This window comes from Marmota marmota, unplaced genomic scaffold, assembly GCF_001458135.2.
Source record: "Marmota marmota marmota unplaced genomic scaffold, marMar, whole genome shotgun sequence".
NCBI lineage: Eukaryota > Metazoa > Chordata > Mammalia > Rodentia > Sciuridae > Marmota > Marmota marmota.
In genome coordinates, this window is record NW_026000229.1 from 35,767,794 (window position 1) to 35,784,521 (window position 16,728).

A 16,728-nucleotide genomic window follows, 5' to 3' on the forward strand; every position below is an offset into this window, starting at 1 on the left:
GCAAAACAAAACAAAACATTTTCTTTACAAAACACAATTTAGATCATGTAGCTTTCTGCTTGAAAACTCTGGAAACCTCATTCTTGCATTATCTAATAATGAATTGAATCTGAATTCTTTAGTGTGGCCATAAGAGAAAAAAAGAAAGTATTTTTTTCCTTTTACTCTCACACTTAATACAAAACTCTTCTGTATGTGTGGAATTTTCCCACACACCAAGCAGTTCTCTGACAACAGTGGAGTATCCTGTAATTCAGTTAAGTTCTGGTAGATAGCATCGGATCCCACAGTGAGGGCTCATTTCCATAGTCCCTCCTTCAGTCACTGAATTGCAAATAGTATCTTTCCTGCAACCCAGGGCTTCCATGACCCACTCTTTAACTTAATTTGCTAGAAAGACTCATAGGGCTGCCTGCGCAATTTAGCCAGGACTCTTTCTCAAAATAAAAATAAAAAGGGTTGGGGGTATAGTTCAAGGGCCGAAGAATGTGCCTAGCATGTCCAAGGCCCTGGGTTCAATACTGGCAGGAAAAAAAGATGCACTTCTCATAAACTTAAAATCTAATGATATCTAGAGACTTCACTTTCATTTGAAGCCTCAAAAACAAAAATTTTAAATCTTCTGGATATTCATTGCATTTTCTCTATAATAATGTAGAATTCATCATACTGCATTAATTTTTTATATGCATACATGGGCTGTGAACTCCTTGAGAGCATAGATTTTCTTAATTTTTCATGTATTCCTATTGCCTAGTTTAGTGCTTATCATATAGTAGGTCTTCTATGTATTCTATCACAGTCTTTATTTCCCTAGCTGCGATTGCAAGTATGCATCATCACATCCAGTGCTCCTTTTAGCTTTCATATGTATCAACAAGATGTTATTTGAATTTAAAATCTATTTAATTTTTTCTGGCTTAATTAATGATTAAGAAAAAAGTCTCTAGAATCAAACTTCTCCATTTTCTAGCTGTATGATTTTGGAAGAAGTAATTTAACTTCAGTAAGCCTCCATTTCTATATTTGAAAAACAGAAAAAAATACTAATATTTGAGGATTAAGTCCAGGTAAAGCACATAGAGCTTGGCAGAAAATACTTGCATATTTTGTGTGTACATTATGCATTATGCTATTATTATTTCTTCTTAAGTTGTTTATTCATAAATATTGATCAAACATTTCACTCTGTGAGGTACTGTTTTGGGTACCAGGACAAGATAGATATAGTCTCTTCTTCATGGACTGATAATTTCAGTATATACTTATTGTTATATACGTTATTTTAACAGTTGGGTGCTGTGGTGCATGCCTGTATTCCCAGTGACTTGGGAGGCTGAGGCAAGAGGATAGATCACATGTTGAAGGGCAGCCTCAGCAATTTAGTGAGACCTCAACAATTTAGTGAGACCCTAAAAAATTAAAAAGGGCTGAGGATGTAGCTCAGTGGTATACTACTCTGGGTTCAATCCCTAGCACCAAATAAATAAATAAATAAATAAATAAAATGAAGTTATTTAAACAATTGCACTAAGTGGTAGTAAAGAGTTATTGTTTAATTAAGTTATTTCCCCATACTTCCAAAAATTTGTACATTTTTATTGAACTAACTTTAGTTTCATTAATAGTATATCTATATAGATATAAATATGAGCAGCAGTATTCGATGCCATATAGTATGAGACAAGACAAGAACTCATTTTTTTCCTTTTAAATTGGGGATTGAACTCCATGACACTTAACCACAGAGTCACATCCCTAGTCCTTTTCTTTTTTTCTTTTTTTTTTTTTTTTTTTTTGTGACAGGATCTTGCCAGGTTGCTTAAGGGCTCACTGAATTGCCAAGGGTGGCCTTGAATTTGCAATCCTTCTGCCTTAGCCTCCTAAATTACTGGGATTACAGGTATGTGCCACCATATCTGACTACAAGACAAGAACTCTTAAACCAGGCTTGGTATTGCATGCCTAAAATCCAGGGACTAGAGAGGCTGAAGGAAAAGGATTGTAAGCTCAAGGACATCCTTAGCAATTTAGCAACCCTTGGCAACATAGCAATACCCTTTCTCTAAAGAAAAAATAAGAAAGACAGGGGATGTAGCTCAGTGGTAAAGCATCCCTGGGTTCAATTTCCAGTACCAAAAAAGAAGAAAAAAAGAATTTATTTAATTCTTACCGAAAGTGATGCATATACATTTTTGAATCCTAGAAAATTTGCTACTGACTGACTGCTCAATAAAGGATCTACTGCTTATTCAGTTTTTTTCTTTTTTGGGAGGGGGCAGAGGTGCATACTGGGGATTGAATTCAGGGGCACTTGACCACTGAGCCACATCCCCAGACCTATTTTGTATTTTATTTAGAGACAGGATCTCCCTGAGTTGCTTAGCACCTTGCCATTACTGAGGGTGGCTTTGATTTTGTGATCCTTCTGCCTCAACCTCCTTAGCTGCTGGGATTACAGGCCTGTGCCACAGTTTCTTTTATTCAAATCTGTTTTCTTTTTTGAAAGTAGGGTGATTTTTAGTATTAAGAGATAAATAGTTTTTTAGTATAATTTACAATGCTTATTTTAGAAGGAGCATTACAAGAGGAATGAAATCTAGCATGACCTTCTGTTTTTAGATGTTGAGATTTCTTTGTAATAGAGGTACTGCATTTAAAATGTTAATGACAAGAAAGTGGAGTCTTTTTGTTTTTCACAGTGGAGTGTGAGTGTTTGAACCCAGGGCCTTATGCATTGACCTATACCTGAAGCTGAAAGTGGAATCTTGAAAAATAATGGAAGGACTAACTAAAATTTTAAATTGTTTCTGTGAAGCAGAGGGGAAATTTTGGTTATTACTATCATTTTATCCTTTCATTGTTATTATAATTCACTAGATGATAGAGCTTTTTTGGGGGGGCAGAGTACTGGAGATTGAACCCTGGAATGCTCTACCACTAGACTGTATCTCCAGCCCTTTTTTAATATTTGATACAGGGTCTCACTAAGTTACCAAGGATGACCTTGAAACTTGGGATCCTCCTGCCTCAGCCTCCTGAGCAGCTAGGATAATAGGCATGAGCCACTGCCCTGGCTAGTTGATATAGTTTTGCAATTACATGTAAAATAAATGTGGAATGATCAACATGTATCCTTCACACTGAAAATTGTGTTCCCATTGTGCCCATTCTTGCTAGTTTCTTCTCTTTAACCAAAGAACAAAGAATGAAAGAACATTATGATAATTGGTAATCCAGATGCAAGAAAGAAACATGAAATTATTAAATGAGTCTTTATTGTATTAATATTTTGAGTTAGTCAGTGGACAGATTCTTTTTGAAATTTGTTTTGTTTTTCACCAATCTAAATCTGCAGCCTGTCATTCTTCCTCATTTTACAAGCAAGCTTCTTCAAAGATTATCTGACCTCATTGTCACATATTCCATGTATTCTTTAACATATTATAAATTGGCTTCTTTTCTTCCAATCCTGGTGACACCAAGCCCAGTTGTTTATAAGTGAGCACTTCTTAGCTTTTCTACAGCTTTTGTTACTGGCCACTTCTACCTTTGTGAACTGCCCTTCCATAGTTTCTGTGATACCCCTTTCTTAGAGTTTTCTCCTACCTCTTGGACTTATTCCCCTATTTCCCTGAGGGGCTGTTTTATTTTTGCTCAGGCTTTAAGTTATGCTTTTTCCAGATTACATTCTAAAATTTCTTATTTTTTTAATATTTAGTTTTTGGTTGTAGATAGACACAATACCTTTATTTTATTTATTTATTTTTATGTGGTGCTGAGGATTGAACCCAGGGCCTCCCACATGCTAGGTGAGCACTTTACCACTGAACCCCAGCCTCCAAATTTCTTATTTTTTATTCTTTTACTTGTCAATCTTCCAGCTGCATTTGTGGTTCCATCTATTTTTCATGATAATGGTATATCTGGAGCTCAGTCTTTTTGTTTCAGCACCAGGCCTAAAATTATAATTATCTACTGAATTCCATTTGAATTGTCCTCAAATCTGGCATTCTATTATTCCTTAAAGTATATACAGCCTTTTTTATTCTCTTTTTTCAATAGTTTTCATTTTAAGTGTACCAATTTCTAGTAGAAAATTACATGTTTAGTTATCTCTCAGATTTATCCTATTTAATCTATTTTTACTCTAATACTTGGAGAGTTCAACCCCCTTCTTCACTCTCCCGGAATATTGTTGTTATTCCCAGGGCAACGTCTCTGCCTCTAGAATGGACCTTTCCGGAGTCTGACATCCCCACTGCCAATGCATGATGTTCTAAAATGCAGTATTGTAGTAGTAATTCCTTATCTAAAATTCTTTTAGGCCTGGTGTTGTGGTGGCACTGGTAATCCCAGTGACTCAGGAGGGTGAGGCAGGAAGATAGCAAGTTCAAGGCAAGCCTCAGCAACTTAGGGGAGACCCTGTCTCAAACAAAACAAAACAGGGCAGGGGATGTACCTCAGTGGTGAAGTGCTCCTGGGTTCAATCCCCAGCACTACACAAATAAAACAAAACTTTTAGATGTTTCTCATTACCCAGTAGTATTTTCCAATATCCATCCATGTTCTGCCTGCTTTGGGTTCATTTAAAGAATTTTGAAAAGATCATATTCTGTATCTTCCCCCACAGATTCAGAATCAGTATAGAATTTAGCAATCTTTTTTAGTTTTAATTTTTTTTTAGTTGTAGATTGACACAATGCCTTTTTTTGGGGGGGGTGGGTGGTACTGGGAATTGAACTCAGGGGCACTCAACCACTGAGCCACATCCCCAGCACTATTTTATATTTTATTTAGAGACAGGGTCTCACTGAGTTACTTAGCACCTCATCATTGCTGAGGCTGGCTTTGAACTTGTGATCCTCCTGCCTCAGCCTCCCGGGCCACTGTAATTACAGTCATGCACCACCACACCTGGCCACAATACCTTTATTTTATTTATTTATTTTTAAGTGGTGCTGAGGATCGAACCCAGTGCCTCACACTTGCTAGGCAAGCACTCTTCCACTGAGCTACAACCATAGTCTGAACTTAGGAATCTTTAAAAAGTTTCCCAGATAGTTTTGGTAAGCATCCAGATTTGGAAGACACTGACCTTATGTGGTTCTAATTCTTCATCATGGAGTACAAGATGCTTCAGGATCTGGTGCCTAACTGCTTCTTCAGCACTATCTTAACCTTGTTCCCCCTCCACTCATTTACTGTGTTCTAGCCAGATGCTTTTTTCTGGCCCTGGAATTTACTTACCAGGCTTGATCCTTTTTTTAGACCTTGGCATTGCTTTTGTTTGTTTGTTTGAGTCAAAGGAAAGATCCCAGATTTATACCAGCTCTACCTCGGATCGCCTCCATATCCCAATCAGCATGTCCTTAGATTTCACACATGGAATTCAGTTGGAAAATCGCTAGCCTAATCTGTGAATCAGTGAGGTTCAGAAAAATGACATAACTTGCTAAAGTTATGTAATAGTGAATGGTAGAATGTATCTACAATTGAATATGTATATTTCTAATGTTCTTATTAATTGCTTCTCTGTGCTTTCTTATGTATTGCATCTGAGCATGTTGATCTGAAATAACCTTTTAATCTTTTCCTTTCTGAATAAATTACCATTTGTTTGTTTCTTCATTTATTTATTTATTTATTCACTCAAGAACATGTATTTGACTGCACAAGGAACAGTGCAGAAGCTGGGGGTGGGAAGGTAAAAATTTTGAATAATGTAAATTTTCTATCCTCAAGGTTTCAAAACATATTTTTACATTAAATCATAAAATACTGTATAGAAAACAAATTATTGATTTTTTTTTTAAAGAAGTGAAACCGTAGTGTATCCTTTTTTCACTGTTTTTCTTCCTTTTATTTATTTTTTTATCCAGGGAAAGACCATGTTTGTAGATTTATTGGCTGTGGGAGGAATGACCGATTCAACTATGTGGTCATGCAATTACAGGTAGGTTACCTTGAAAATGTATTTTTAAATCTTTCAATTATGATGAAAGTACCCAATTACAGTGGATATGAATAAAAATGATAACATTGTTGGTATCATGTCAGAATGTTTTACACTGTACAGATGGAACTTTATTTAAGTAGACTTGATACAGATTTTCCAAAAAGAGAAATGTTTGTCTTTGACAGCTATTTTAGTTGACCTGTATCTTTATTGTCATCATTATATCCTAGTATAGATTGTGAGGTATAATGTGAGTTTTGTCCTGTCCCTTCCTGTTCCTTCCTCTGCATCTTTGTTACCTTAGGCATTTAATTTCCCATTTAGGTTCTCCAATATCAACTGTGACTTTTAAAAAATCTAAACATTAGTTGAGATATAGGGTGAAAGCCATTCTTCTCTGTCTCTTTCCATTATTAACATAGGTCTATTCCCTCTCTTTTAGATGGGGGAATTAGGTCAAGGGAGCAGAGGGAAAAAAATTCAGAAAGGGACTATGCGAGTAATGATTATAGGAGGGAGAAGAGGAAAATATCCTTAACATATCCAAATGGAGAAGAGGGAAACCATTATATTTTCTCTCACACTACCCTCTGCCCCTGGGGGAAAAAAATTCTCTCTCTCTCCCTCTTCTCTCTCTTCTCTCTCTCTCTTCTTTTTCTCTCCCCCCTCTCCCCCTCCCCTCCTCTCTCTTTCCTCTCTCTCTTTTACCCTCAAAGCCATGGTTCAGTTTGCTGCCTAACTTTGAAATCTCAGGATTACTTTTCATCTATAGCAAATTTTGTTTGGGGCTTTTGGGTTTTTTATTTTCTTTCAACTTACTGACATAACAATGATTTCAGACTTAGATCTTGGCCTAAGTGCTTCCTCTTCTCATCAGAAGACTTTTCTTGTTTACCTCAGCCATCCTTCAGCATTTGATTTAGACTTAAAGATATTAGCCTTTCTGTAGACTGTAGTTAAAGTGTTTTTGAATTATGTGGTCCACTATCTTTTTTTTTTTCTTTTTTACAATGTCTTTCTTTCTTTATTTTTATGTGGTGCTGAGGATTGAACCCAGTGCCTCCCAGTGCAAGGCAAGCGCTGTACCCCTGAGCTACAGCCCCAGCCCCTTCACAAGCTTTTGAGCCAGCATAGTTTTATTTTTTGAAGAAGCTCTCCTTATACCTTTCTGGTTCATTAATATGGACCCTGCTTTCTCTCACATTGGCCAGTAGTAATGGAACTGTTTGTTATTTTATAGTTTTTGTATGGCTTTATTAAAACATACTATTTGATTCTCATCATACCCCCTCAAGGGAAGGAGAGGACAGATTTACCCGCATTTTGCAAATGGAGTAGCTGAAATGTAGGGAGGTTTGTGGTTTGATAAAGACCGCTTGATGGGTTTCAAAACTTAATAGGAAACCTGAGGCCAATATTCTTGTTGTAATGGAGAAAACTCTTCAGTTTTATCTTTAGGTTACTGCTGACTCTATAATTATGGAGAGGATTCTCTACAGATTCTCTCTCAAGTCTCAGGTCATTCTCATTTTTATTCTTGCACTAATCAAAATCACACTCTATAAATATATAAATAATATATATTGTTAATATTGGGAGTCTGCTGCTCTAAGGCCATTGCATACATTTATTTTCTAAATTCTGCTAGTAAGATTTACAACCAGAATCTCAACCATGGCCTTTATGGCCTTTGGTGGGCTCCAATGGAACCTTTCCATTTCACTTGCATACTGTATTTTTCCCTTTCATAAGAAAGTTAACTCGCCATTAAACCCCTATCCTTACAGTTATGGTTGACCTGATTTGGGACAAGGCTACAACTAGTATAATTGACATATAACTGCTAGGTTTCCCCCATACATTTTGGTAAAATTCAATTGCTCTCTCCTAGCTACCCACTGATAGTCCTAAAAACCCCAAATGCATTATAATTTGTAAATTAACCTCAATCTTGTCTTCCTGGTAGTTCAATTACATAGTATCTGCCTTAAAATTTTTGAGGAATGCCTGGCACAGTGGCACATGCCTATAATCCTAGTGACTTGAAGTTGAGGCAGGAGAATCACAGTTTCAAGACCAGCCTCAGCAATTTAATGAGGTCCTAAGCAACATGGTGTAAGACCTTGTCTCGAAAGAAAAAATTAAAAGGGCTGGGGATATATAGCTCAGTGATAAAGGACCCCTGGGTTCAATCCCCAGTACCAAAACATTTTTTCTATTTATAGATCTAGCTATTTTACCATGGAAGTAGGTCTTTAAAAGTTATAGGTTAAGGCCATTTATTTTCTAAATTCTGCTAGTAAGATTTACAACCAGATCTCATCTTGTGTCCAATCAACATTGGGGCTTTACCTGAGCATCCTTAACATATCCAAATGGTTATTTTATAATAAGCTCATCACCTAGAGAAGGGCAAAAAGATACAGTTGAGTCCTATAAAAGTTCTTCATAACATGAAACCACTGAAGATGGGTATTTGAGAGGGAAAAAAAAAATGTTTAAGCGGGTGTGGTGGCACGTGCCTGTAATTCCAGTGGCTCAGGAAGCTGAGATAGGAGGATCACGGGTTCAAAGCCAGCCTCAGCAGTGGTGAGGTACTAAGCAACTCAGTGAAACCCTGTCTCTAAATAAAATACAAAATAGGGCTGGAGATGTGGCTCAGTGGTCCAGTGCCCCTGAGTTCAATTCCCAGCATACCCCCACTTAAAAAAAATCTCCTTTATTTTAATCAGGGCCTACCCTAAATAAACTTGTTTCCTTTCACTAACTTCAGTCTTCTGAGTCTTTCACTGAGCAGGGAGCAGCACAAATCTTTAAGTCCAGTCACTAATTAAAATGGAGTCATTTGACCTCTAGAAATGCCCATATTCTAGATTTTCTGATTATTTCCATGTGGTATTTCACATGTTCTTATGCTCCTGTAATTTCTATAAACTGATGATTAGGTAAGATTTCACTTTTTTTTTGGCAAAGGTGGGCATCACAGGAGGCAGCATCAGGTTGTGTCTATTTTAGTGATATTAAATTGGTTCACAGACTTTGGCCTGATTCACCTATTTTAAAGTTCCCCATGATTGATCTCCTAATGATTTTTATTACACCATCAATAATGTTTGCCTATAATATTATTTTCAGTGGAAGTTGTTAATATGCTCTTCTATCATTTTTTCTTTGTTTATTAGCCAAAATTCATTAAAAAGCCTCCATCCACTCTTAGTCCTGAGGTGATTTCTTAGAAAAAATTTCTTATAGTATAGCAGGGCTAATATTTGGTTCTTTTGTTTATCAACTTCAGAAAAATGAGCTATTTTTATATAGAAAGCTAATGAGCTATATCTCTTTTGCTCACCTTAAATATAATTATGAATCATGGATTTAACATATTTGATGTTTTCCATGTATTGTAGCTTTTCTTTTCATTTATTTATTTATTTATTTATGCACACACATGTCCTTTTAGTCTGGTATCATCTCTCAGGCCCAGAAGAGAAAACATCCCCTTTTCCCTCCGTCATTCCCTTCCAAGGTCCCCAATCAGGTTCCATGGATCCATAGAGGGTTACATTTAGTGATGAGCTGGGGTCTTAAGACTTGAGAAAGAGTCAGATTCTAGAAGTCCCAAGTCTTGGAGGGCTTCCAGTAGCGGTTCCCGGGCAGCACCAATAAAGGAATTCTTCAGGAAAGCAGGCAAGCCTCCCATGCCATCGCCACAGCCTCCAGCTGCTTTAGGGTCAGGCACTTGACGTAGAAATGGGCCACCATGCGCGGTCTGGCCCTGGCGTATGAGCTTCGGTAATCAGTGTGCTCCATGCAGAAGGCAGTCATGGCTTCACCAAGCTCCTCCTCCTGCAATTCTCGGTTCAGTCAGTCCTCCAGGCTGCTGCCCTGCACGTCCACAAAGCCGCCGGGGAAGCCCAGGCGTCCATCGAAGTGCATCTGCATCAGCAAGGCATACTGCAGCGGGATGCATCCCTGGGTCGGGCACGTAAAGCAGAGGGTGGAAAGCATGCCTTCAGCAGGACCCCAAAGCCTGGGCCTTGGTCAGCTCCACCTTGTGGCCCCCAGGCCATGGCTGGAAGATCTCTCTTCCTCTGTAGCTTTTCTTTTTAATGCTTACATTGTCTCATTGCCTTTTTTTTTTTTTTTGGTGGGGGTGGGGGGGTACTAGGAATTAAACCTAGAAGTGATTTACCACAGAGCTACATCCCCAGGCCATTTTATTTTTATTTTGACACAGGATTTTTCTGAGTTGCTTATGGTGGCCTTGAATTTGCTATCCTCTTGTCTCAGCTTTCTGAGTTGCTGGGATTACAGGCATGTGTTGCCATGGGGGCTCTCCCATTGCCATTTTTTTTAAGTATTTATTTTTTAGTTATAGGTAGACATAATATCTTTATTTTATTTTTATATGGTGCTAAGGATGGAATCCAGTGCCTCACACATGTTAGGTGAGTGCTCTGCCTCTGAGCCACAACCCGGGCCCTCCCATTGCCAATTTTTGACCCCAAGTGCTGAGTCCTTTTTCCTTTAGGAATTGTGGAACCAGTAACAAGACCAAGCATCACTTAAGCAGTGAAGGAGACTTTTATTATTGACAAGAACAGAAGTAGGACATAAACTTACAAATCAACTTCCCACCCCTTAGAGATTGGGGTTATAAATATAGGGTAAAAAAAAAATGAGGGGTTGGCAACTTTTGACCCTGTCTCAGAATAAGAAAATACAAAGGGCTGGGGATGTAGCTTGGTGGCAGAGCCCTTTCCTAGCATGCAGGAGACCCTGGGTTTGACCCCCCAGCACTGAAAAAGCAAAACAGAGGTAAGGGAAGGCATATTACTGCCTTTTTTGGGAATGGGTGGAGATTTGGGGGGAATTTTGGCATCATCTCTTTCTGATCCTTTTATGATTTTTTCCATTTGTCTTGCCAGTTATCAATTGTCTGGATGGTAGGAGGAAGTGTCTTTTAAAGCATACACCAAAAAGTTTGTCTGAAGGTCACTCTGTCAGCCGTCTTAGATCGATCCAGTTTTAGCTAGTCTATATGAAGAGGAACTTCTGACCTTCATGCATCCTGTTCTGAAAGATAAGCAAGACTAGGGTGGGATAGAAATTCTGCTTTATGGAGACAGTACAAGATTAGGGCTGCAGGACACCATCTTTAGCCAATTGAACTTTCTTCAGGTTGGGTCCTGATTCATTTTGACAGGATTAAATAGCAGTCTTTGATAGCATTCTTATTTTTTGGTACAATATGGTATACTAAGCTCATTCTACATATTCATGCTCTGGCTCTGAAACCAGTCATTTCTTCATTAAACCTTTGTTCCTTTTAATGGGCTATTTGGAGACCACAGTCTGGATGCTATGAATGCATATTGCAATGGATTGATCATTGTTTTTCATTCTTTCCAAGTGGCTGTTCAGGAAATACATTTATGTGTGTGTGTGTGTGTGTGTGTGTGTGTGTTGTAGATGAACACAATACATTTATTTAAATAAATAAATAAATGTATTTATTTATTTATTTATTTATTTTTGTGTGGTGCTGAGAATTGAACCCAGTGCCTCACACATGCCAAGCAAGCGTTCTGCCACTGAGCTACAATCCCAGCCCCCGGATACATTATTTAAAAAAAAAAAAACTTTTAAAAAATATTTTTCAGTTTTAAGTGAATACAATATCTGTATTTCATTTTTATGTAGTACTGAGAATGGAATCCAGTGCCTCATGCATGCCAAGTGAGCACTCTACCACTGAGCCATAACCCCAGCCACTCCAGTACATTATTTCTAAAGAAAAAGTATGCTATGGTTCATATTGATGCTTATAATTAAAATTTACATTAGCAGAATTGCTAATAATTTTTTATATTTTTATTTCTTTGCCTTTATGTATTTTTTAATATATATAGATGAAATAATATTATAATTTACATGAAAATAATGTAGCATGTGTGTACATGCCAGGAGAAGTTATGTTTTAGGAGGTGGATAATAGACAAAGAAAGATTGGCCATGAATTGATAATTTTTAATTCTGGGTGTATGGTGGATACATGAATGTTTATTGTGTTATTTTCTCTCCTTTTGGGTATATTTTTTGTTTTCAATAATAAATTGGATTTGTATTGGAATCTTGTTAAATATATAGAATTACTTGGTAGAAATGGACTTTTTTCCATTTATCGCATATTACTGTATAAAAAGATCATTTAAAAAAATACAAATAATTCAGCTCGGTGTGGTGGCACACACTTGTAATCCCAGCAAATTGGACAGCCGAGGAAGGAGGATCATAAGTTTGAGGCCAGCCTCAGCAACTTAGTGAGATCCTGACTCAAAATAAAAATAAAAAGGGCTGGAGATGTAACTCTTTCTCCCATGCTCTTGTCAGCCTATGTTTATCTTCTCAGTTATTGCTAATTGATCAGCAAATATAAGATAAAATCTTACTATTTTATTTTTTACTTTTTGGTACTAGGGATTGAACCCAGGGGCACTTTACCACTGAATTACATCGCCAACCTTTTTAGTTTTTACTTTGAGACAGGTTCTTGCTAAATTGCTTAAGGCCTCCATAAGTTGCTCTTGAACTTGAGATCCTCCTGCTTCAGCCTGCCAAGTTCCTGGGATCACAGATGTGCACTATCACACCTGGCTTCATATTACAGAATAATAGAAGTAGAGCGACTGGGATATTTAAATCCTCTGTGACATGGGGGCCAGTCTCTAATCTTTGGGAAGTGGGGCAGTTTGAGCTAGCTCTGCTCTTCTTTTCAGATTACTGGTTTGTTGTCTAAGGAAAAAGGAGTAATTTTGGTGAAACAGAATTATGAAAAAGCACTGTAGGAAAAGAACACTTTGGAGTTAAACAGACAGATTTGAATAAAATGCTTTACTGCCAGATGCGGTGATATACATCTGTAATCCCAGCAACTCAGGAGGCTGAGGCAGGAGGATGGAAATTCCTCTTGCATTTATATTGAAATCTTGGTAAAGCACCCCTGGGTTCAATCCCTAGAACCAAAAATTTTAAAAATAAATAAATAAAACAGCTTTACCATAACATGTTAACATAATTGACCCTCTTTGAATCTCACTCAGTTTCTTCATCTGTAAGACAGGAATAGGAACAATTTCTATTTAGGGTGCTGTGAGGATTAAATGGAATTATGAATGTTAATACATCTGGCACAGACAAGGTACCATCCATTGCTTTTTATCCACTGCTACAAGTAATTGAATGTTTGTCATATCATATTTGGAAATAATAACAACATTTAGTATTTGTTGAGTACCTAATGTATACCACACAGTAAACTTACGTGGGTCTTGTTTAGTCTTCACAAAACTCTGTGAGATGTGTATTATTACCTATTTTATGAGAAAAACTGATGAAAAAAAATTAAGTAGCTTGTATGGGAGTATGTATTAGGCAGTAATTTGGGATGATATATGTTTTATATCTTTCAAAATAATCAGGTCTGGGCTAGGGTTGTGGCTCAGCGGTAGAGCACTTGCCTAGCATGTGCGAGGCTCTGAGTTTGATCCTTAACACCACATGAAATAGATAAATAAAATAAAGGTATTGTGTGCAATTGCAACGAAAAAAATAATAATAAATATTTTAAATAATGAGGCCTATATTTTGTTATGATGTCAGAGATTAAGGGAAACATGATGAATCAGAAATAAAATGTTAAAAACTGGTATTTTAAAAATTTATCTGAAATATTTGTGTTATTAAGAGAATATCTCCATTGAGTGAGAGCATCACAACTTGGGTAAAACCTTTGCTATTTCAGTTGCAGCATTTTTCTAATGGTAAATGAACAGTTTTCCAGTTTTAGTACCATAATGGAAAGTGGTTATCTGGTTTCCACAGGGTCGGAATCTGGCAGATCTTCGCCGTAGCCAGTCCCGGGGCACATTCACCATTAGCACTACTCTTCGCCTGGGTAGGCAGATTCTGGAGTCCATTGAAAGTATCCATTCAGTGGGATTCTTGCACCGAGACATCAAACCGGTAGGGGACTTTTCCTGCCTTAGCAGAGAAGGAATTTTTTTTAGTACTCTTGGTGTTATAATGGAACACAATAAATTACAAATGCAGTCTTCTGTATTTGCTATGGTTAAATACAAAGGAATATTTTTATTTCTGTGGACACCTAGAAGCAAAAATGTAACTTGCCTCTTAGTTTTTCTTGAAGTTATAATTACAAACCACAACTAATTTCAAGAGCTTTTCTCATACCATGAAAATATTACTTGCCAGACAGGTGTGGTGGCACTTGGTTGTTATTCCAGCTATTTGGGAGGCCAGAGCAGGAGGAATGCAAATTTGAGGCCAGCCAGTGAGACCCTGTCTCAAGGTAAAATTTATAAAAGGGCTAGGGATGTTGCTCACTGGGAGAGCACTTGCCTAACAGGTGTGAGACCCTGGGTTCAATCCCCACTATCCTTCCTCACAACATACAGATGTTTCTTGCCGCCAAATTAAAAATAATTTATGTTTCACTGATATTATTATGTGTTAACATTGCAAATTACTCAGCCTTAAATCTAAATCAATAGTTACTCTTTGGATCTCCCCATGATATTGATTTAAAAATATATGTATTTTGCTTTTAGTTGTTTACATTGTTTTCTCCATTTTTCAAGCAGAAATTGTATTTATAAAAAATCAGAATATTCTCTGAAAGACTATTTTCTTCTGAGTGCTGCTATTTCTATTTTTCTTAGAAATTGTGATTTCCATCCTGAAATAATGTTTTTGCTTTTTCCTTTGGGATGTTTTATTGATCATGAGGGGAAATGACCCACTGCTGATGTATTTTATTTACTGTAAAAGTATCCTGTAGTTGAAAAGTATAACCATCTGTTGTTATATGATTTCTAAAATTAAATAGTTTACAGGAAAACACCAAATTGACATAATAGAGTCAGATTTAATGTTATGTAACATTTCTCCTCAGCCTCCCAAGTCACTATTTGAGAAGCCTAATGATTGAAGAGTTTCCATATTAATCATAAGGTTCCATAAGTACTTTTAAAGGAAATTAACAATTCTATAAAAGTGTGGAATTTTACCTTATTTATAAATTCATTTTCACAAATTTAGGATCCTTAAATATTACATTGTTTTTCTTTAAGGAAAGAATGCAAAGTATATTTTCCTGAAGTCTATATTAAAATGTTTCCTTAAATTGTATTTTAAATTTAGTGAAATTCAGCTTTATGACGCTTATAGGAAATTCTTTTAAATTTCTGAGCTATGTTTGTTTTCTGCCCACCCCCCATTTCTACTTTTAAAAAGTAGGGTTGGCTGGGTGCAGTGGCACATTCCTGTAATCCCAGTGATTTGGGAGGATCAAAAGTTTGAGGCCAACCTCAGCAACCTAGCAAGGCCCTCAGTAACTTAGTGAGATCCTGTCTCAAAATCAAAAATAAAAAAGGACTGGGGATGTGGCTCAGTGGTTAAGTGCCCTTGGTTTCAATCCCTGGTACAAAAAAATGGTATGGTATGGTCTAGGTGCAGTGGTGCACACCAGTAATCCCAGCAACTCAGGAGGCTCAGGCAGGAGGATCACAAATTCAAGGCCAGTCTGGGCAACTTAGTTACCCAAATAAAAAATAAAATAAAATAAAATAAAAAGGATTGAAGGGGGAAAAAACCACTAAGGAGTTAGGTTATCATTTAAGTAGTTATTTAGATTACAATTCAAATAATTTAAAGGGTTTTTTTGTTTGTTTTGTTTTTTGTTTTTGCAATCCTATGGATTGAACCCTGAGGTGCTTTACCACTGTGCTACATCCCTACATCCCTGTCCTTTTTTTTTTTTTTTTCCTTTTTGAGATAGTCTAAGTTGCTGAGACTGATCTCAAAGATTGCAATTTTGTAATTTTTGTAATCCTCCTGCTTCAGCCTCCCAAGTAGCTAGGATTACAGATATCTTAAGGAATTTAGAGTTCTGAACTTAGTTAAATCAGTATTATATTGTGTGTAACTTTATACAGTTGCTTAAATTGTTTTTTGTCCAAAGATTATCTGATGCTAGGCATTAATAGAACCAGCAACTAAATTATGTATTAATATGTAGTAAACATCATTGATTAGAATAGTGTATCTGGAACATGTTTCAGATTTTAATAGATTAAGAATTAGAAAGGTAAAGTGTATGAAGTAAATATTATATGAATATGTATATTTCCTTCTTTATTTTTCTAGTCAAACTTCGCCATGGGTCGTTTTCCTAGTACATGTAGAAAGTGTTACATGCTTGATTTTGGCTTGGCTCGACAATTTACCAATTCCTGTGGTGACGTCAGACCAGTAAGATTTTTCATATTACTATTAAATATTTGATAATTAACCTATTATTTATAGTATTCTTCTTTTAAAGAAATGATAATTATGTATCAGAAAGAATGTCATTTAGCTCTGGGATGTAGCTCAGTGGAAAAAAATAGCATTTGCTAAGAAATAGCATGTAGACTTTATGATTACATCATAGACAAATTAAGAAGTTTTATCATTGAAAGTCATTGTTTTAAAGTAATGTATATTCTAGGCAGATTCAGAATGGTCTGATAGTAAGAACATATATTATCCCTTTGGGATTAGAGGTCTTTTTTGCAATCTGTTGCCTTTCCTATGTGCTGCAATTCTTCTGCTTCAATTATTACTGCACTGTTCAATTTCAGAATTTATATTTGGTTCTCTTTCTTGATGTTCCCTATTTAATGTGACATTATCGTCATAATTTACTT

At 36.6% G+C, this 16,728-nt stretch overlaps 1 protein-coding gene and 1 pseudogene across 8 annotated transcripts in view; one reads left to right on the plus strand and one right to left on the minus strand.

The window, feature by feature from the left end:
• Nucleotides 1–16,728, plus strand: part of Ttbk2 (tau tubulin kinase 2) — a 149,650-nt gene that overhangs the window by 90,232 nt on the left and 42,690 nt on the right. For 5 of the 8 annotated variants that reach the window (XM_015480757.2, XM_048793453.1, XM_048793450.1 and 2 more), the window contains 3 exons: nucleotides 5,883–5,956; nucleotides 13,844–13,984; nucleotides 16,187–16,291. In XM_015480757.2, coding sequence (XP_015336243.1) covers nucleotides 5,883–5,956; nucleotides 13,844–13,984; nucleotides 16,187–16,291 — 320 coding nt within the window. The remainder of the gene's footprint in view (nucleotides 1–5,882; nucleotides 5,957–13,843; nucleotides 13,985–16,186; nucleotides 16,292–16,728) is intronic. The other 3 variants (XM_048793452.1, XM_048793456.1, XM_048793451.1) reach the window with 2 other exon arrangements.
• LOC125613329 lies at nucleotides 9,409–11,025 on the minus strand (annotated as a pseudogene).